At 41.7% G+C, this 21,560-nt stretch overlaps 1 protein-coding gene across 1 annotated transcript in view; it reads right to left on the bottom strand.

Annotated features, from left to right (window-relative positions):
* The window catches only part of ADCY2 (adenylate cyclase 2), a 230,477-nt gene that overhangs the window by 113,205 nt on the left and 95,712 nt on the right, over window positions 1–21,560 (bottom strand). Inside the window, exon 4 of the mRNA XM_068147738.1 lies at window positions 13,976–14,125. Within this exon, the coding sequence (XP_068003839.1) occupies window positions 13,976–14,125 (150 nt within the window). The remainder of the gene's footprint in view (window positions 1–13,975; window positions 14,126–21,560) is intronic.

Here is a 21,560-nt window from a genome sequence, read left to right as displayed (position 1 = left end):
GAAAAGACATTATCTTTCTAAAAAGAACTACGTTTTAGCTACTGATTTTATGTTTTGGTGTGCGGCTCACAAAATTGCAGGTGGCATGACAAAAATTAACATCTGCCTGCCAGCTATATATTCCATCAGATTTATCAGGATATCTACAAAAATGATCCAATTAGTCTCTGCTTAAATTACACATTTTACTCTTAAAACAAAGCAGCATGACTCATCAGTTTATGTGAGGATATTAAATGTGATCAAGTGTTGCACATCAACGCACAGAAAAGCAACTCAAATCTTATCACTGCAAAATGGTAAATGACCTTTTTCTCTCTGTGAAGTCCTGAGAGAACTGCAGTAACTGCAGTGCCTCCACTGACCTGTGCAGTAGGCACTTGCACAAGGCATTTCCTAAGCCATTAATTTTAAAACAGTGGACAATATAGATGGTGGTCTTCATATATAGATAAACAGACTTCCAATAATGGCGTCTCTCCCTCTAACAATTAAATATACATTCCCTGCGGTGAAAAGGAAGAGCTTACAACATTTGAAAACATGACAAGCCTCTATTCTTCTACACAGAACACCTGCAAACAATTTAGCAAACACCTACAAACAATTTAGTGAACAAAAATTGGAAAATAGTTTAAGAGTGGCCTTCTGTCAGGAGTGTTTCTCTACAAAATTCAGGGTTATTTCTCACATCCCTGAAAAAGCACCAAAAGGGCAGTATCCCACGCTTGATGATAGAATAGAATAGAATAGAATAGAATAGAATAGAATAGAATAGAATAGAATAGAATAGAATAGAATAGAATAAACCAGGTTGGAAGAGACCTTCAAGATCATCGCGTCCAACCTATCATCCAACACCACCTAATCAACTAACCCATGGCACCAAGCACCCTGTCAAGTCTCCTCCTGAACACCTCCAGTGACGGCGACTCCACCACCTCCCCAGGCAGCCCATTCCAATGGGCAATCACTCTCTCTATGTAAAACTTCCTCCTGACCTCCAGCCTGAACTTCCCCTGGCACAGCCTGAGACTGTGTCCTCTTGTTCTGGTACTGGCTGCCTGGGAGAAGAGACCAACCTCTGCCTGTTTACAACCCCCCTTCAGGTAGTTGTAGAGAGCAATAAGGTCACCCCTGAGTCTCCTCCTCTCCAGGCTAAGCAGCCCCAGCTCCCTCAGTCTCTCCTCATAGGGCTTGTGTTCCAAGCCCCTCACTAACTTTGTTGCCCTTCTCTGGACTCGTTCCAGCAAGTCAACCTCCTTCCTAAACTGAGGGGCCCAGAACTGGACACAGTACTCGAGGTGTGGCCTAACCAGTGCAGTGTACAGGGGCAGAATGACCTCCCTGCTCCTGCTGGCCACACTGTTCTTAATGCAGGCCAGGATGCCATTGGCCCTCTTGGCTGCCTGGGCACACTGCAGGCTCATGTTCATCCTACCATCAACCAGCACCCCCAGGTCCCTCTCTGCCTGGCTGCTCTCCAGCCACTCTGACCCCAGCCTGTAGCTCTGCATGGGGTTGTTGTGGCCAATGTGCAGAACCCGGCACTTTGACCTCTGGAGTTTCACAACATGAAGAAAGTTATCCAGCCAACTCTCTTCACTACTCCGTCTCTACAAGGCAGAAGTCCCTAAGCAACTTCTGAAATAGTGGAAGTATTACAAAAGAGTAACTCCAGGACTTTAAGCAAGATTCATGTTGCTAATGTAATTCATGTTCCATTTGCAAGCAAGGAATTGAGTATTCCAACCAAAGCAGCAATGCAATTGGTGACCATAGGTCAGCAATGCACCTACAAAGCCTCTAAACACAATGCTACCACCTTTGATATTGTTTTCTGAACTACAGGCCTTGGTTGTGTCACAGAAGTAAAGCAAGCCAGTTGACTTGGGTAATGAAAGCCTGGAGTTTCCGTTCTGTCAACATGCTGTGCAAAAAACTTTGCACAGTTACTTTTTGAGGTTAACAAGTCAAAAGGAGAAGGAAGTTTTGAAGATTTCTATTATATTTATTGTCTCAGACATTTTAAAAGAAAACACAGTGGTATATTCAGCATTATAAAAGCATAAACTGAACCAATGGTGGAACACTGGAACAGGTTGCCCAAGGAGGTGGTTGAGTCCCCTTCCCTGGAGATATTCAAGGTGAGGCTCAATGAGGCCCTGGGCAGCTTGGTCTAGTTGGGGGTGCCCCTGCTGACTGCAGAGATGTTGGACTAGATGACCTTTGGAGGTCCCTTCTGGCCCTGAGCATTCTATGATTCTGTGAATAAACAGCATGAAAAGGAATCAAGAGACTAATAAAACCCGCACACACACCTAAAACTACCTAATCAATTTATTGATGTTCGCAGCACTAACAATAGGGTCCAGGAATTATAATACAAAGTGGATAAATTAAAAAGCAAACCTGTGGGAAATACTGTAATTTTTTTACATATCCAAAGCAATGAATAATAATAAATTTAATAAAAAAGGACAAAATCTACCACCTTTAGTGGTTTCTAGGAGCCTCTGACTTCCTGAGACTCACTCCCTCTAATTTACTCTCCCGAAAGGAGGTTGCATTGAGGTGAATGTCAGTCTCTTCTCCCTAGGAACAAGTGAGAGGACAAGTTGCACCAAGGGATGTTTGAATTGGATATTACAAGAAACCTCTTCACTGAAAGGGCTATCAAACACTGGGATAGGCTCCCCAAGGAGGTGGTTGAATCCCTATCCCTGGAGATGCTTAAAAAAATCCATAGATGTGGTTAAGGGATATGGTGTAGCATCAGACTTGGTGGACATAGATAACGATTGGACTCAATGATCTTAAAGGTCTTTCTCAGCTGAAATGATTGTGTGATTCTATGAATATCATCATCATCTTTGTTATAAATGACAGATACTTCTTTGGCAGTACTGTGAGGAGAGGCTGAGGGAGCTGGGCTTGCTTAGCCTGGAGAAGAGGAGGCTCAGGGGAATAGAATAGAATAAACCAGGTTGGAAGAGACCTTCAAGATCATCATGTCCAACCTATAAGGGAGACCTTATTGTTCTCTACAACTGCCTGAAGGGAGGTTGTAGCCAGGTGGAGGTTGGTCTCTTCTCCCAGGCAATCAGCACCAGAACAAGAGGACACAGTCTCAAGCTGCACCAGGGGGAAGTTTAGGCTCTAGGTGAGGAGAAAGTTCTTCCCAGAAAGAGAGATTGGCCACTGGAATGTGCTGCCCAGGGAGGTGGTGGAGTCACCATCCCTGGTGGTGTTCAAAAAGTCTTGGATGTGGCACTTGGAGCCATGGTTTAGTTGTCAGGAGGTATTAGGTATTAGGGAATAGGTTGGACTTGATGATCTCTGAGGTCTCTTCCATCCTGCTTGATTCTGTGATTCTGTAATGAAATACGTGTAATTACCAAATATAAAATGCATTACACTTGTGTAGTACCTCCTCCTACAACAAAATCTACCAATAGATACAAATTTCCTATTTAAAAACATTGCCTATGTGAAATGACTCAGCATTAAAATAACAAAGAAGCAATTCTAAAATAGAAGTATTCTAATTCTAATAGAAGTACTTCTAAGCTTCCAGGTGGGAGACAGGAAGTTTTCAGCTGTATCTTGAAATCAAGTTTCAGATTTTTAATGAAATATTGAACCTTGTGGGAAAATAAATTGCAGACCCTTAAATAGCTATCAGAAAATATTCTCATTGTAGTATCATCACCTTTATTTAATTCACTTCAACTTCTTCACTGGCTAGGAGATCTGAATGCAATGAAGTGATAACAGATACCTGTATAACTTTCAAATCACTCAACTTTTGATAACAAACATACACTACTCTTGCAAAAGTACTATGATTCTCAGTACTAAGTTGGAGCAAAAGTGGCTGCATTGTTTCTGGATTTACATTGCTGTAAGAAATGTTCAGTATTGGAAACTTGGAAGAATTTTAGTAGCACCTGATAGGATTTTTTTTGTCGATATGGAAAAAAAAAACCCATTATAGAATCCCATTCAAGCAGATGCTTAGATTTCAATTTCTTTGCTTCAGAAATCCCAGTATTCCTATATTTCATAGTACTCTGCTATAAAAAAGATATTAAGGAAAACTACAGATTCGCTGGAGATCTATAATTCAAAATCTTGTTCCAACCTGAGCTAGCTTCAAAGCTAGATGAAGTCACTCAGGGCTTCTGTAGCCCAGAAAATAGGATTTTTTACTACACAAGCTCAGTACTCAGTGAAGGATCTCTAGACTGAGATTGCCTTTGCCTGATTTTCATCCGTGGCAACAATTGCCTGGTGGCCTTCTGCCTATGACCTCCCTGTGTTGGTGTCACTCTGGCAGTGCCCTGGGCAAGTGACCGGTCATCCCTATTTAGTCACTGCAGGAAAAAACCCCAGAGGAATATGGGCAGCTTAACACTCAAAATCTTGTTTATAGACAAGAAGGAAATAAGCCTGATAACACACACACAACTATAACACATTTTTGTCCAGATCCAGGTCTGCATCTCTTTATGTGACCAGTGGTAAACTACCTGTAGACCTACAGTCTCCAGTGCCAGGTCTGTGCCTCATCTCTAATCATGGCATGCCTGTATTCTTCACCTCTATCTCAACTTCTTAAGGCTTCTACTATGTCACGAGGTGTGTACTTTTCCACCTTATATTAAAGCTGCAAATTTCTCATTCTTCACAGAACAGTTCTTCATTACTATTATCTACAGGCAGAGTTGCTAAATACATTCTTTGCTTCAGTCTGTACTCCTGAGACTAGCCCCTGAGAAGTCCAGACCCTGGATGAAGAAGAGAAAGCTGGGAGGAGCTCAGGAAGTGTGGGACAGAACAGACAGTGAGATGGATTAGCAATTGGTTACAAAATACAGTGCAAAGAGTGGAGATCAATAGTGCCAAGTCCAGCTGGAGACCTGTAACTACTGAAGTTCCCCAGGGATCAGTGCTGGGTCTGGTCCTGTTCAGTATCTTCATCAATGACATTAATGAGGGGACAAGTTCTTCTTGGGAAGTTTGATGATGATACCAAGCTGGGAGGCTTAGGTGATACATGTGAAGGCTGTGAGGCTATTCAGCAAGATTTGGACAGACTGGAGAGCTGGGCAAAGAGGAATCTGATGAGGTTCAGCAAGGATAAGTGCAGAGTCCTGCACCTGGGAAGAAATAATAAACTGCACCAGTATAAGTTAGGAGGTGATCTGCTAGAGAGCAGCCCTGTGGAGAAAGACCTGGGAGTCCTGGGGGACAACAAGGGATCCATGGGTCAGCAATGTGCCTTTGTGGTCAAAAAGGCCAATGGTATCCTGGGGTGCATTAAGGAGAGTGTGTCCAACACATCGAGGGAGGTTCTCCACCCCCTCTACTCTGCCCCAGTGAGGCCCCCCATGGAATACTGCATCCAATTCTGGGCTCCCCAGCTCAGGAGGGAAAGGGATCTATTTAAAACAGTCCAACAGAAAGCTACAAGGATGAATAAAGGACTGGAGGATGAGCCTTATGAGGAGAGGCTGAGAGACCTGGGACTTTTTAGTCTGGAGAGGAAAAGACTGAGAGAGGATTTAATAAATGTATATAAATATATGAGGGCTGGGTGTCAGGAAGGAAGGGAGAGACTCTGCTCACTTGTGCCCTGTAATAGGACAAGGGGCAATGGATGTAAACTACAGCACAGGAAGTTTCAATTCAACATGAGGAAGAACTTTCTTACTGTAAGGGTCACAGAGCACTGAACAGGCTCCCCAGAGAGTTTGTGGAGTCTCCTTCTCTGGAGACTTTCAAGACCCTTCTGGATGTGTTCCTTTGTGACCTGCACAAGATTATATGGTCCTGCTCTGGCAGGGGGGGGTGGTGTCAGAAATCTCCAGTGGTCTCTTCCAACCCATAACATCCTGTGATCCTGTATAACTACAATAACTATAGTTGCACCACGCTGTAAGAAAAATTTGGACAACCTTAACCCTGAGGCATTGGAAACTTAGTCCAAAGCATGGGGCAGTGGCAGGACTGTATTGTGGGGCTACACAGTTCCAGAAGACTGAGGATAACAGCAAGAAAAACAGGGCTATACTAGAAGGTTTTCTGCATAGCAATTCTAGATGTATTTATACTTCACTGTGTTAATTAGATCATGTGGACTGTGACTGCTATTGTAACTAAAATATTACTAATAATTGTCTGTTGTATTTTCATTAGATTGTAAAGATTTTGTAAGAGACTAAATTTTGTCTCTCTTGATGTGAATCAACAAAGATAAAATCACCTTTGCTCCTGGACCAAACAACAGCTGATGTGTATTGGGCAGAGCCACTGGATAATGACTCTCTGGAATGTGCATAGACAAGATCATTTCTAACCATCAGCTACCCTGGAAAGGGAGGATGGTGAAAAGGACAATGGATTCACCACCTGGACATATACCTAAAAAACTGTATAAAAGACCTGAGCAATGCCTGCTCAGGACAAGAAAAATGAAGAACAGAAAATACAAGAAGAGAAAAGGACAGACACAGGAGAAAAGACATCACCGTGTAGCCTGGAGGCAGCAGACCAGGAGGAATCCTCTCTCTGTGTCCTAAGTTCCACCTGCTGCAACTCATGGAGCTGAAGAGGCTGCTCAGAGAAGGACTTGGACTCGGACTTGGACTTTGGGATCTCTTCCTCCCCTCCTCCAGCGGAGGACAGCACAACCAACAAGGATGACTTCTCTTCCACGCCAAAGTGGCAGCCACCCTTCCTCTACAGACCCAAGCCATCTTGGGGGCTGGGGGGTTGGTAATAGAATTCCTTTCCTCTTCCCTCACCCTCTTCTCTCTGTTTTTTCCTCTCTGTCCCTGACTTCTTCTGTTCCATCCACTTTATCTGTTAATAAATAGCCTCACTGTTGATATTTTGGCCTCATTTATGACTCTAATTTTATAACACAGGAATATTCAAAAGAACTGAGTCTCTTTCCCTCTCTGCACAGAGACAGATTTTAATTAGACTAATAATAGATTCTGAACTCTGTATTTATAATGTGCTCTCTTTTGCCCACAAGATTTGAAGTGTAACAACTTGTCCAGTTGGAGTCCTGAAAATCTCCCTGTGCACAGATTCCACCTGCCTCCAGGTAGCCCTTCCCAGTGCTTAACACCTCTCTTTGTGAGTAATTATTTACCTTCCTCTGGCCAGGATTTGCCACTGCATTTCATGCCTATCACCCCTCATCCTTTCACTGTGTGCCTTTGAGAAAAATCTAATCACATCTTCTCAATAAGCTCCTTCAGGCAAGAGGTGAATGTCAGTTGTTCCCTCCCCAAGCCTTTTCTTCTGCTGGCTAAACATTCTGAGTTCCCTAAATCTCATAATCTGTCATGAGCTCCAGTCCCCTAATTACTCCTATAGCCTTGGAGTCTCTCCAGTATCTATTTTCATACTCTATCCATCTTCTACATGGTCTACCACACAGAACTTGGCACTTCAGTTCTGCCTCAGAACACGCTTTCATTCTGGTAATGACATGTAGATTAGTAGGGAAGTTTGGCATCCCAGCTCTGTGTGTGTATGAAAACACCTGAAGCAGAAAACAGATTCTAAAATTTAAAAGAGCAAAGCTAGTTTTTGCTTTTCCTGTTTGCAAGCCTTGAAGCTATGTGGAAAAAAAATAAATAAATGAGGAAGCCCTTAGAGAAACTATTTTGTGTTCATTAAAATCCTAGTAATTTACATTATAAAATGCATTCATTGAACTTACAGGAATCCACACTTTGTATATTAGTTCCAAGTAATATAATTCAAATGTTTCTGTTCTCTACTAACAGCCTCAAGTCTCTTAAATGCATGAGGCTTCTATTTTAGACTACCTTGAAAATAAATTCTAAGTATTTCAGTTGCTGTGTTTAATGGTATTGCTGCTTCACTGTTTCAGGGAAAAAAAAGTAAAAATCCCACTCAACAGTTTGAAACCTCATTCATTTTCTTCTGCTACCTGAGTGTTGCTTCTAAAACTGTCACTATACTGCCTCCTTTTCAAAGGCAGCGTTTTAGAGAACCCACTGAACACCAACACTTTACAAAGACCTTCCTGCAACGTTGCAAGAATTTCTCAGTGTACATTCCTATGTCTCATGAAGCAAAGCACCAGGAGAGAGAAGAGCAATTACGCTGCTTGTCAGCATTAAGATCTTCCACTCAGTGAGTCACTGCCCCTACAAAGCGTCAGCCAGAATTTATCAGTGAGACAAACAGTGTTAATGGAAGCTATTTTAAATATATAGCATGAAATAAGGCTGCAGATATAGAGGTAGGAATAGTATCATGTTTCTCTGAACAGAACACTGAAAAGACAGAAAAGAAACACCAAAGGTGGCATTGACAATACTGCCTTTTACCACAGCTGTTGAAAAGTGAGTCTTCCAACAAAGTACACTAAAGGAAATACAACCCAGAGTGCTAACAAACACAGCTCTATGAAACCAGTAATAAAGGTGTGGCTTGCAATATGCAGAAATATCCACACATATACATTGGCAGGCAAACACTTATACAGTGCAAATCCAAGCCATGTCTGTAACAAATTGCATGAAATTTAGAAGCCCTGGAGGTACTGACTGGCCTTAGAGGCCCTGAGCAACCTCACCTGAGCCCCCACATTCTGCCTCTGCCCAAGACCTGGGAGCCCCATTTCAGCCTAGCCTGTGCCTGCGCTGTGCCAGAGGAGCTGGCTGTACACCTTATTGATACCAGCCCCTGAAGCGACTTCTGGGCTTCACCTCCGATCGACTTAGCGGTTGCTGAATCTGACCCTGAGATGTGGATAGACCTCCTGGCTTGCCTGAGACCTGTCTCATCACCACAAATTCAGTTTGGGTTCTGGACTCTTGCTTGAGCCTGGCTATCAAGCAACCAGTTTTGTCCAGATCACCTAGTGCTATGGGACAGGGCCCTGCCTAGTGAAGCCCCTGCCCTACTGCCATGTGTCATCCACAGCTTCTCATCCCTTTGGAAGCAGCCAACCTTGGCTGTGCCCTAACAGAAATCCACAGTGGTGTGGGTACAATATGCCTAACCTGTACCTCGGTATATATTTATGCACCCCTATTTTACTAGATACTAATGTACACTGGTCTCACTTGAAACCAATGAATATGGTGTTTCTTTGGATTTGTTTGGCACGGTGGTAACTCAATACGCTTTTCTCTTGAGACGACCAAAATTATGCTATCCAAAAGGCTATTCAAAGTTACATGCACACACAAACAACCCAACAGGAAAACAACATTTGTGTGAGCCTACTCTTAAAAAAACCAAGAGGAAATCCACTAAATAACTTGGAACATAAAGTGTATATCTTCCAAAAACAGTTATAAAAGACATGATGTCCGCAATCTGGAACACAAAAGTGCAAATTTGATCTGGAGCTCTTAGCATTTAGAAGTACATCCTATGCTCTGCACTTGTATAAAAGTGCCTTTGATGGTGCCTTTGACACAGTCCCCCACAGCAAACTGCTGTCTAAGCTGTCAGCTCGTGGCTTGGACCACTACACTTTGTGCTGGGTTAGGAACTGGCTGGATGGCCGAACCCAGAGAGTGGTGGTGAATGGTGCCACATCCAGCTGGCAGCCAGTCACCAGTGGCGTCCCCCAGGGATCAGTGCTGGGCCCCATCCTCTTTAACATCTTCATTGATGATCTGGATGAGGGGGTCAAGTCAGTCATCAGCAAGTTTGCAGATGACACCAAGTTAGGAGCAGATGCTAGTCAGTTAGAGGGTGGAAAGGCTCTGCAGAGGGACCTCAACCGACTGGACAGATGGGCAGAGTCCAATGGGATGGCATTCAACAAGTCCAAGTGCCAGGTGCTGCACTTTGGCTACGGCAATCCCATGCAGAGCTACAGGCTGGGGTTGGAGTGGCTGAGAGCTCCCAAACAGAGAGGGACCTGGGGGTGCTGATCGACAGCCGCCTGAATATGAGCCAGCAGTGTGCCCAGGTGGCCAAGAGGGCCAATGGCATCCTGGCCTGCATTAGGAATAGTGTGGCCAGCAGGAGCAGGGAGGTCATAGTGCCCCTGGACTCTGCTTTGGTTAGGCTGCACCTTGAGTCCTGTGTCCAGTTCTGGGCCCCTCAGTTTAAGAAGGACATTGAAACACTTGAAGGTGTCCAGAGAAGGGCAACAAGGCTGGGGAGAGGCCTTGAACACAGCCCTATGAGGAGAGGCTGAGGGAGCTGAGACTGTTTAGCCTGGAGAAGAGGAGGCTCAGGGGTGACCTCATTGCCCTCTACAACTACCTGAAAGGTGGCTGTAGCCAGGAAGGGGTTGGCCTCTTCTCCCAGGCAACCAGCACCAGAACAAGGGGACACAGTCTCAAGCTGCACCAGGGGAGGTTTAGACTTGAGGTGAGGAGGAAGTTCTTCACCGAGCGAGTCATTCGTCATTGGAATGTGCTGCCCAGGGAGGTAGTGGAGTCACCGCCCCTGGAGGCGTTCAAGAGGGGATTGGATGTGGCACTTGGTGCCATGGTCTAGTCATGGGGTCTGTGTTGATAGGTTGGACTCGATGATCCTCGAGGTCCTTTCCAACCTAAGTGATACTGTGATACTGTGAAAAGTAGCTTGTACTACTTCTCACTCCACTAAAATACATTTTTCTTGTTAAAGAGACATAGAATCAAAACAACGTATCAAATTAATCCTCATTTACCTTTTAATATTTAAATATCTGGCATTCATAAGGGTGATAATAAGTAGGTGTGCTTCCTTGTCGTTCTGGGTGGAAAAGTTATGACATGAGACAAAGGACATATTATGGGGTTGAGAGGATAAAGACTACAGAAATCTGGGTAAGAAGATCTGATGATGTCATGGTCCATTAGAGGTCAAAAAGATCATTATTAACATCTATAGAATACTTCCATTTAGTAAGAGAAACCAGCAATGCACTAGCTGTGTTGATGTCTTACTTAGTATGACATTTTTATTCCTATCAAAATGAATATGACAAAACATATTTATGTGTGTGTATATATATATATACGTGTGTCAGAAATTATGTACAATGTCCTTCATTATTCTATAACACCAAGGCAATTTATCAATGAAATGTGGCTGCTGCTGCTTTCCATCATACAGGGCTCCACTATATTAGAAACACAACTCCTACAAACCACAAAAACCTTTTTACACAGACTGTCAGCCTCTCAATCATTTCTGCAAGACCTTTAGAAGTGACAGGAAATCAAAACTACTTACATCCTTCTACGGCAATTAGTAGTGCTTAGGAAGTAATACGCATTTATAGGTACCACATCTAGCGCTGTATCTGTTCTAAGTACTGCCTGCTACAAACTGCATCTTTACCAATTTATCTACTGACAGTAACACACCCTCCTGCTTCTTGCAGACAGGTCAATGCATTTCCTGCACCAAACAGGAAACAATCAAACCTGGGCCCTTACAATTGTGCTTAGGAAGCTAACAGCTCACACCTTTCTTGAAAAGGGGAGACTGATGTCTGGCATGAATTACGCTGTTTGATTATGGTCTGCATACATCCTTCCAGCAGCTGAGGCCTGAGTACACAGAAGAGTGTTAACCACCTCCTACAAAGTCACCATGAGCCTAGAGCCATCACATCTGCCCTACATCACTGGAGTCTGCTCCGTCTGGAGTGCTACTGCTTCCAGGTACCTGGTATTTGTTGCTTTGTACTCACAAGCTGTTTCATTGGAACTAATTTGTAGATACTCTCACCTGTATTCTCAACAGACAGCAAAATGGGCAGTGTACTATCTGTTAAAGAGTCTACTGATTTGCTGTGCATGGAGTGCAGTGCAGAGCTCATGGAGTCAGAGGTGCAAACTTCGGAAGGATTGCTGTTAATCTCCTCTGCAATATTACCTCATACAAATTTTGCATCTAACCATCAAAAAATGCCCTTAGTGTAAATTTTCTTTGTAAGACTACTTTTAATGTTTTGAAGACAATCCAGCCAGTACACAACCCAAATGCTGCGCCAGTGCAGCCAAAACCCCTCCCTCCAACCCCTTGAAGATGAGATGAGGGAAAACAGAGAGGCTGAGATAAAGGGAGACAGAAAAGAGATACCCCCCCTTCTCAGGCCTCTGGATTGGTGGATTTCATGCGGGCCCTTCCCCCATGTGCCCCCATGGGCACAGACCCCATGCAGTGTCAAGTCTGGGCATGTTTTGGACATGTTTGGGTGTGTTTAAGCAGAGAACTGATGGTTATTAGTTCTAGCCTTTGTCTGGTGACAATTCCAACAAAAATTAGCCGGCTGTATAGAACAGGTGAGCTGCAGAGAGCATGAGGCTCTTCTCTCTAGGGTTTTTGCCCACCACACATGTGGATTACAAGAGTGAACAGTTTCAGGAGAATTTTTCCAATAAAAAGAGACAAAAGAGAAATTCCCACAATCAGCAAGCAGCATTGTGAATAATTGATAATACTCCTAAAGTCTCCAGGTAATTCCTACCTTTTGATAGTGAGGTAATTTACTACTTTTGGATCTATCTTTTCCAAATGCTGTTTCTCAAATCAAACTATTTCCAACCATTGCTACACTGTGAAGATATTCTCAATTGAATACGAACCTTTGTAATCTTCAATAACTTTTGCATATAGTTATGTGGGAGGCAAAGCTAAACTAATAAATAATTTATATTATTAGAAATTTCTCATCTTATCCCTCTTTATATGCAACAAGTGCCCCTCAGAATAAGGCTGAAAACATGACCTGTTAAGGTCCTGGCATGGACTCTCAATGTGCTTTTCCTGAGAAAATAAAAGTAGTGGTAGTGGATCTTGAATTTAAAAGGACTACAGGTAATTGTGAGACAAACATGACAGTTAAGGTCAGCTGGGACATATGAAGTGTGCATCAGCACTTTTTGTGACAACAGAAAGGCGTCAGTGAAGGTTTTATTCTCTGACCCTTAACAGTTTGTAGAAATGTAAGTTTGGTGACGTTCAAAGCAAAATATGCTTATCTTCTTTACTACCTGATAAACTAATTTGTACTTCAAATTCTCTTAAATCAAGCACCTGTCAGGATGACAGGCACTGTACAGAACTTGCAAAGAGATAAAGAACTATATATAAAGCCATCAGTGAACTCTTTTATTCAGCTGCAACAAGAAATAACAGTCTCATTATGCAATTCCCCCAGCTCCACTTAACACACCTCACCCCTAGAACTGTATCACATGATTCATCAGTACTGTAGTGTCAAATATTTTTCAAAAACAGTAATCTTCTCACAGTGATTCTGCAAGTGTTGGTATTGGGCATAAAGAACTGAAGCCTCCCAAATTGTGCATATCCATCTCACAGCTCATTGAATGAAGACAAGAAAAGAGATGACATAGTTTCATAGTTTCATAGTTTCATTCAGGGTTGGAAGGGACCACAAGGATCATCTAGTTCCAACCCCCCTGCCATGGGCAGGGACACCCCACACTAGGTCAGGCTGGACAGAGCCTCATCCAGCCTGCTCTTAAACACCTCCAGGGACGGGGCCTCGACCACCTCCCTGGACAACCCATTCCAGGGTTTCACCACTCTCATGGTGAAGAACCTCCTCCTCACATCTAGCCTGAATCTCCCCACCTCCAGCTTCATTCCATTCCCCCTAGTCCTGTCACTACCTGAGATCCTGCAAACAGAGACATGCAAACAGAGTCTAGATAGTATTTTCAATTTTATCATTAAATACGTTCATGAAACAAATAAAACATTTAACAACCACAAAGCCTTATACAAAAATACAGCATTTGTCAATAAATGTAATACCTTCTTATATTTGTATGGAAATGTGCACAACCTTGATCAAAAGACCTTGCATATTGTGTTAATGTAACCTCAAGTCATTCATTACGCATTTTTGCATTAGCAAATTGCATCACGTCGTAACGAATGGGGGAATAGCATGAAAACAGCAAAACAGGCCCAGACATGGGCGTGACTTTACCTGCTGCCTCTTCTCAAATTCTAACTTGATACGGGATTTGATGCAGTTGCACGTGTCCTGGTATGTCTGTTGCAGCGCAAGTTCCATGAGGTGTTTGTGGTATGCTCCTGCCAAGTTACCGCAGATAAAAATGATTACATTAGCCAGTATCTAGGGGATTAAAGAAAAAAAGAGGAAAAAAAAAATTAGAGAGTCAGAGAATTCATATAAATAAACTGACAGAAAAGAAAGACTGCTGCAGTTATGTATTTTGCTTTTGGGTGATTTCTAGCAAAGGTTCACCTTTCTAGAAGCCTTCACAATTAGTGGCAAAATCTCAAGCAAGAATACCATTTTCATTTAGGATTAAATAAGAATGATATTGAAAAACATGTTTGCCTGCTCAGTATCTCTACTAGAATATACTTCTCACAGCTACCAAAAAACTGCATTTGTCTGCAACGCAAAACCTAACCTATAATATTTAGGGACAAACTTACGGCATCAGATACTCCATGTATACAACCACACACGAACATGAGAAGTAGGTCCACTTAAAGAATACAGTTCTATTTAGTAACTGTCAGGGACACCCCAGAGAGTGAAGAGAGGAGGACAACACGCATTTCCTGTGCTTGAACTTTGAAAAGAAGATTACAGTGTGGTGATGCTAAACCTTTCCCAGTTTATTGCTGTGAAAACAGGAGACACATTTACCCATTCTGGCTCACTTCTAGTGGAAGAAACGCAGCAGAGTAATGAAACCAATTCTAAATTCAATAAAAGAAAAGATAATATTAAAAGGGAAGCGAAGTTGAGATACAGCTGCAATCTGGTCAGAGCAGGTGCCTATCTGTAAAGCCCTTGTGCATCATACAGCCTGGATTACAAGTACTATATGATGTCATAGTACTCCTGGTCTCCACAGTTAATCTAATCATGAGGTTTATGATAGAATTCCCCAGTGACCATTCATTGGTTTGCTTTGGAGTACCTGTGGACTAGCAATCTTTTGTGAATTACTAGCAGTGAAAGAGTCGGATGTGTCAGAAACAAAGTCCAGCAGTATGTTCCAGTGGTTCAGAGAATGAACAAAAATTGTCTCATTAACACAAATAATTTTCTTGGAGGAATAGATTTTATTTTTCAAAAATCCCCCAAACAAACAAACAACCCAACAAAGCCAACCAACCAACCATGGCGTTTAATGACCCTTTTACAAATGCACACTTAAAAAAGAAAGTTCTTTTTTAAATGCTTTTATCTTCCTCACAAATTAGAACATCAGTACAGGCAACACCTCTTCCTCTATCTGTGATTTGTCTGATATCTCACTTCTCATGGATCCACAAAGCTGAAAGCAGAAACTCTACACCTTTGCTACAAGTATTGGAGCTTTCAGTTTGATAGAACTTTTCTTTCTTTCCCTAAAGCTTTAAGAGCATACTATCATATAGAACCACAGAATGACATAGGTTGGAAGGCACCTTAGAGATCATTTACTCCAGTCTTTCTGCCAGAGGCAGGGACACTTCTCAAGTAGACCTCATTGCTCAAGGCCTCATCCAACCTGGTCTTGAACAGTCCCAGGCAGGATGTATCCACAACCTCTGAGCAAACTATTCCAGAGTCTCACCAAACTCATACTGAAGAACTTCTTCCTAAGATCCAGCCTAAACCTGCTATCCCTCAGCTTAAAACCACTTCCCCTTGTCCTGTTGCTAGACACCCTTAAGAAAAGTCCCTTCCTGTAGGATCCCTTCAGGTGCTGGAAGGCAGCTATAAGGTGCCCCTGGAGTCTTCTCTTCTCCAGGCTGAACAATCCCAGCTCCCTACCTCAGAGCAGAGATATTTTCCAGCAGAGAGTTTTGCAGCCCTTTTACATCCCATCAAATACTGTACTGGAGTGGCTGCAGCCCTTCCCTAACCACTGTGTGTCTGCCAGGGACTTTTACTTATCATGGCAATGTAATGTTCCTAAAAGCTACATGTGAGTTCTTAAAATTTTCTCAAAATATACAAATACAAAAACAAGAAGAAAAAAAATCTACATGTTTCACTTTCTTCACTGTTATGAAGTACATAGGTAAGAAAGAGTTTAAATTAAATATTAATATTTCATGACAATCAATAAAATAGAGATGATGATGAACAGAAGGAGTTTTTAACTCAGAGTACTTTAATATTTCTTTGTAAATCACAACTACCTGATTCTGCTTTGATGTCTGCTACATCACAGTACCCTCAGCAGATACTAAAATACTGTGTGGTAGATAAGAGGGCAAGGCGTTTCAACTGGCAATCATTGGTTTTGAAATGAAATTATGAAATGAGAACAAATGCCTGAAAATAAAGATTGTTAGGGCACAGAAAATTCTGAGACATGCAGTGGGAAGGTTTAGTAACAAAAAGACTGAACTGAAATCAACAACGTGCTGTCATATTCTCTACAAAGAGATCATTGTTAAAAAGCTGCACAAAACCTCACTAAATATATTGTCCAACTTCATAAAGTCATGCACAATGGACATGAAAACTTCAGAAATATAACCAATCAAAAAAACCACCAAACCAACTATGATAGGTAGATGGAGGAGTAAATCATGAGTATCACTTCTGCAAACACAGAAAAGCATATTACAGTTTCATGACTGAACTAGCTGAAGTGAGAAAATAGATGAAAACAAGCGACTGACAGGCAAGGAAGCTAATTAACCAAGCTTTTCACATTCTCAATGGGGTAATTCAGCCCACATAAGGCTCTGTGCTGCCTTCCAGAACCTGAATTAGGCTGTGGAAAGATAACTCAGGTATCTCAGCCACTGTCATACACAGTGTAGATATAACACATAAATGTGTAAGTGAGTATGTAGACAGAAACTGTGTTCAAAACATCATCAATTCTTCTGGCTATCAGAGAGTTAGTTCAGAAATGCATTCCAACAGTATTAACTTAGAAAAGAATTTCCAAGAAATGGATGAACTCAGATCAACAGATTTTTCAGCTGTCAGTAGTCTGGCTTGTGAGAATATTGTCACTGAAGAGTTATTGAGAGAAATCTGTATTTTATTGTCTGTAGATAACACAATTAACATTACTAAACAAAATAAATAACATATGTACTTCTTGATGATTCTCTCTTCTCACAAATCTTGATTTTTGTTTTCTGAACTGTGGTACAATTTCACCATACAAGCTGCAGCTGTGCTCCATTACAAGTTGGCTAATCTCATAGGCATTCTCCCAGAAGGAACAGGTTCAAAGTTTTCTGCACTTCAAAAAAATTACCAGAGCTTTCTAAGCAAGTACTCTAATCAGCATGCAACTGTACAAAAAGTTCCTCCTGTTCAGGCACCTAAGAAGGTGCCATGTCTGAGAAGACCCCATGCTGTGAACTTTACCTGCTGAAGCCCTTGGAATTATATCATAGAATTGTAGAATAGTCCAGGCTGGAAGGGACCTCCAAAGGCCATCTAATCTGACCACCCCTACAGTCAGCAGGGACATCCTCAACTAGAGCAGGTTGCCCAGGGCCTCATTGAGCCTCACCTTGAATACCTCCAGGGAAGGGGCCTCAACCACCTCCCTGGGCAACCTGTCCCAGTGTTCCACCACCCTCATAGTAAAGACCTTGTTCCCAACATCCAATGTAAATATGCTCTTCTCTACTTTGAAGCCATTGCCTCTCATCCTATCACTGCAGGCCTTTGTAAACAGTCTCTCTCCATCCCTCATGCAGGCCCCCTTCAGGCACCATGAAGCTGCTACTAGGTCTTCCTGGAGCCTCCTCTTCTCCAGGCTGAACAACCCCAGCTCCCTCAGCCTGTCTTCATAGCAGAGGTGCTCCAACCTCCTTTTCGTGGTGCTCCAGCCTCCTCTGGACCCGCCCTATCAGGTCCATGTCCTTCCTATATTGAGAGCTCAAGACCTATACACAGTACTCTGGGTGAGCAAAGTGGCACAGTCACGTCTCTGGAACTGCTGGCCACACATCTTTTGATGCAGCCCAGGATGTGATTTGCCTTCTGCACTGCAAACTTGCACTGTCTGCTCATGTCCAGCTTCTCATCCATCAGCACTCCCTAGTCTTTTTCATTGGGGCTGCTTTCTAACACCTCAACCCCCAGTCTGTATTGATAGTGAGGATTGTTTCAGTCCAGCTGCAGAACCCTGCACTTGCTCTTGTTGAACTTCATGAGGTTCACCTGGGCCCACCTGTCCAGTTTGTCACCTGAATAGACTACACAATATGGTAAGAGCTTCTGACAAGGAGAACAAGCCTGAGCTGTAGAAAAGGTGTAACTAATGAAGATAACTCAACAGAAAAACACCAGGGTGACCTCAAAGACAATACTGCATGAACCTAGTTGATCTCCTTTACAAGCAGACCCTGTGTGAATAAAAAACTCAGCCAACTATATACATAAACTCTAGTAAGCTCCCCATCCATTTGACCGTGTGGAAACAGTGATTCATACAGCAGATGATTTAATCTTTGTACAGTGGAGAGGCGAGTTCACCTCCTGAGCCATCTGCAGCCTTTTAGCTATATTAAATGTACAGTGTGGTGATGTTTCTGCTTAATCAATAAATAAATCCTATGTCTACAGAAGATGATCTAAATATGAGTCAAAAATTAATGCAAGGAACACCAAGACACCACTGGGAAGTATCTCTAGGTACTCCAAGTACCAGCTTGTACCTGTAAATCACTTGAGGAGCATCATTATGGCTGATTTCTCTTCCATCTCTTCTGACCTACAGAAAACTGCATGTGCTTCCAGGCAATGAAATTGGATTTTTACATTCAAGCACATGTATTTTTCAGTATCAGTGAATATAATCTGATGTCTAGTGCTTAGCTATTAAAATAGACTGCATTTAAAAGTAAATGAAGACAAAGTAGCTATGACTAATTTCTCAAGAGAATACCGAAGCTCACTGAGTTGCTCAAACACTGTAGCGTACTATATAGAAGTTCAAATGATGAAAACTGCCTACAAATGTGTCTGTGTACAAGAAAGTACTATGCTATATGAAAAAAAAGAAAATATAATAGAGCCTGCTGACTCTGAAGTGAAGCATAAATAATTTGATAAGTACCTTAGTAATTGATGCTCACATACTGAATATAAAACACAGTTTTGCACAGAGTTTCCCCAAAGTCTCCAGTTTATGAATTATTTTGTCACAGTTCTTTCTTCTCAGACATTGCACTAATCATTCCTGCAATTCCTGCATGAGCAGAATTTTTACCAACAGAAAAATAATCCCCAAACAAACAATTCATAATGTTTTTGGTAGTTAGATTCCACTTTTCTTCTGGATAAGAAAGCTGAAAAAAAAGGAAGCTGGGCGAGAAAGTCTATAATTTATAACATCTGCATGGAAATTGCTGAGATAAGAAAGAATTTTTTTCAGCACTGAAGAAGTGCAAATTCTTTAGCTCTGCAAAGATGGATTGTGTCTCCCCCTGTCTGACAGTTTATGGTGTAACTACCTAGGAAAAAAAAAGTGTATACATATATATGTATATATATACACATACACTATACTACTTTGGAATCTGCACTGTTTTATATTCAGACAAGATTCATCTAGAAAGAAGAACGAGAAGAAACAGAAAAGTAGGTTTTAAAAAGGAAATGTTTAGCCTTCATGTATATCAGTCATTCACAGGGTAACCATGGACTATGCCAAGTACCCATACTTTAAGAACATCTGTTCAGAAGGTTCTCCAGCGTTTCCCCATGCAACGCTCTGGACAGTCATATGTTGTTGACTTCCTCCCTCCTTCTCCATTTTCAGATCTATGGCAGTCCAAAGTCAGGATGTCTAAGACTTTAATACATTTCAGTGACAGCAATACCTTTGGCTATGTGACTGTTTACCCATTTGGCAACCACTGTTTTTCAGTGTGTACTCAACGCTGCTTGAGTAGTAACATTAATGAAGTCTGGATTCCTATGGATTTGTATTCTTTTACCCATTTATTTCCTTACATGCACAATACTATCAGCTCCTTAAGCAAGCCACAGATTGCTATAGCTGGCCTAAAATTAGGATCAAGAGGTGCTTGGTCTGCCAGCTGATGTTACACAGTGTAATGATTGGCCACTTCTTGTATGTCCCTTAGTGAGATCACTAAGTTGGGATCTCTATCACAAAAGCTCCTATCTTTCTTAAGGAATGTAGCAATCTTTGACATTTCTGTTTCAGGGCTGATGGTGAAATTTCATGAATTAAAAGTTACTTGGGTACAGAACATGACAGGTTGAAAAACCAATAGAATAGGGGCAGCTGCTGACTTACTCAGGAATTAAAAGTAAAAATAAATTCAACAACTACAACACTGTATTTAACACTCTAAAAGGTATTTAAATCCTTAAATACTCATTAAGGTCAAAATAAGAAAACAATATAGATGAAGAATCAGGAGCTCCAGTATCCTCAGATGCTTTGTCTATACCAAGGACAAGCTCAGAAAGATAAGAAATTGTAATTTTGCAAGAAAAAACCCCAAAACAAGAAGACACACCAAAGGAGCCTGACGACCTAGAATTTGTCAAAAACCTGAGGATCAATTAAAGAACTAAGAGATTGAATTAGTCCTTATTCCAAATATCAGAAAACTGCTCCATATCTTCAGTGCTAAAACAAACTTGGTAAGGAAGGCCCATTGTGAAGGGGGAATTGATGTCTCCTACAAGCCAGGAGGTTTTGATGCTGTCTTCTAATTTGCATGTGCTATTCTCTTTGTAGCTTTTGCAGTCAGAGCTCTCTGGACATTAGAGCAGGATATTACTTTTCTGCAATATCTATGTTATTTGATCCAATTTTTATCATAATTACATAAACTGAGCCTGTCCATATGCCAGTGTAGATGACAACGCACCATAAGCTGTAAGCTCTTGAATCAAACCCAGGAAAAATAAACTATAAACAATAAGAGTTGCAATCACTTTGGATCACCTCTGTGTAAAACACATAACCAATATCATTGACTCTAATTAATGACTCTTCATATTTTGAATCAGAAATAATTCTTTGCCAGAGGGGACCTCACATTTTCTTCATTCAGAAGGAGTCAGCCAGTCACTGCACTTCCCTTCCTGCCTGCAAGAGCTCCTTTTGTGTTTACATGCATCTCTGGGATCATTTTATTTCTTTACTACTAAAACTGCACAAACATATCTGAATGTACAATTAACTAAGAAAAACCCAAACAAAACCAAAAAATTAAACATAATTAGGTATGTATTCAGGGAAGGCTAACAGTAACTTTGGATTTTGCCTGAATTTTGGAAGCAGAGTTTCTAATAACTGATACAGTAGATTTCTCCTTACTTTCCCTCAGCAAGGGTATGCTACTAGGCCTCACAAAGTTTATCACATATTATTACCTACCAGCCCTCATGGAATTTCTTCATATATATATACCTAATATCTTTTCTTCTGGCGAGTTTTACAGTAATAAACAGGTTGAAAAGCTACCATGAGAAGGCAGGACAAGAAGAAAAATGAACCGGTGATCACATATGTGCTCTTTATTTGTTATGCTTGTCTAATGACTATGACAAACTGCCATCAAGTTTGGGTTTTAAC

The sequence above is a fragment of the Melanerpes formicivorus genome, unplaced genomic scaffold, assembly GCF_026170545.1.
Source record: "Melanerpes formicivorus ecotype bairdi unplaced genomic scaffold, bMelFor1.0.p_v2 SCAF_15, whole genome shotgun sequence".
Taxonomy (NCBI): domain Eukaryota; kingdom Metazoa; phylum Chordata; class Aves; order Piciformes; family Picidae; genus Melanerpes; species Melanerpes formicivorus.
Note: the sequence above shows the minus strand (reverse complement) of the source record. Positions and strands in the feature narration are given on the sequence as shown.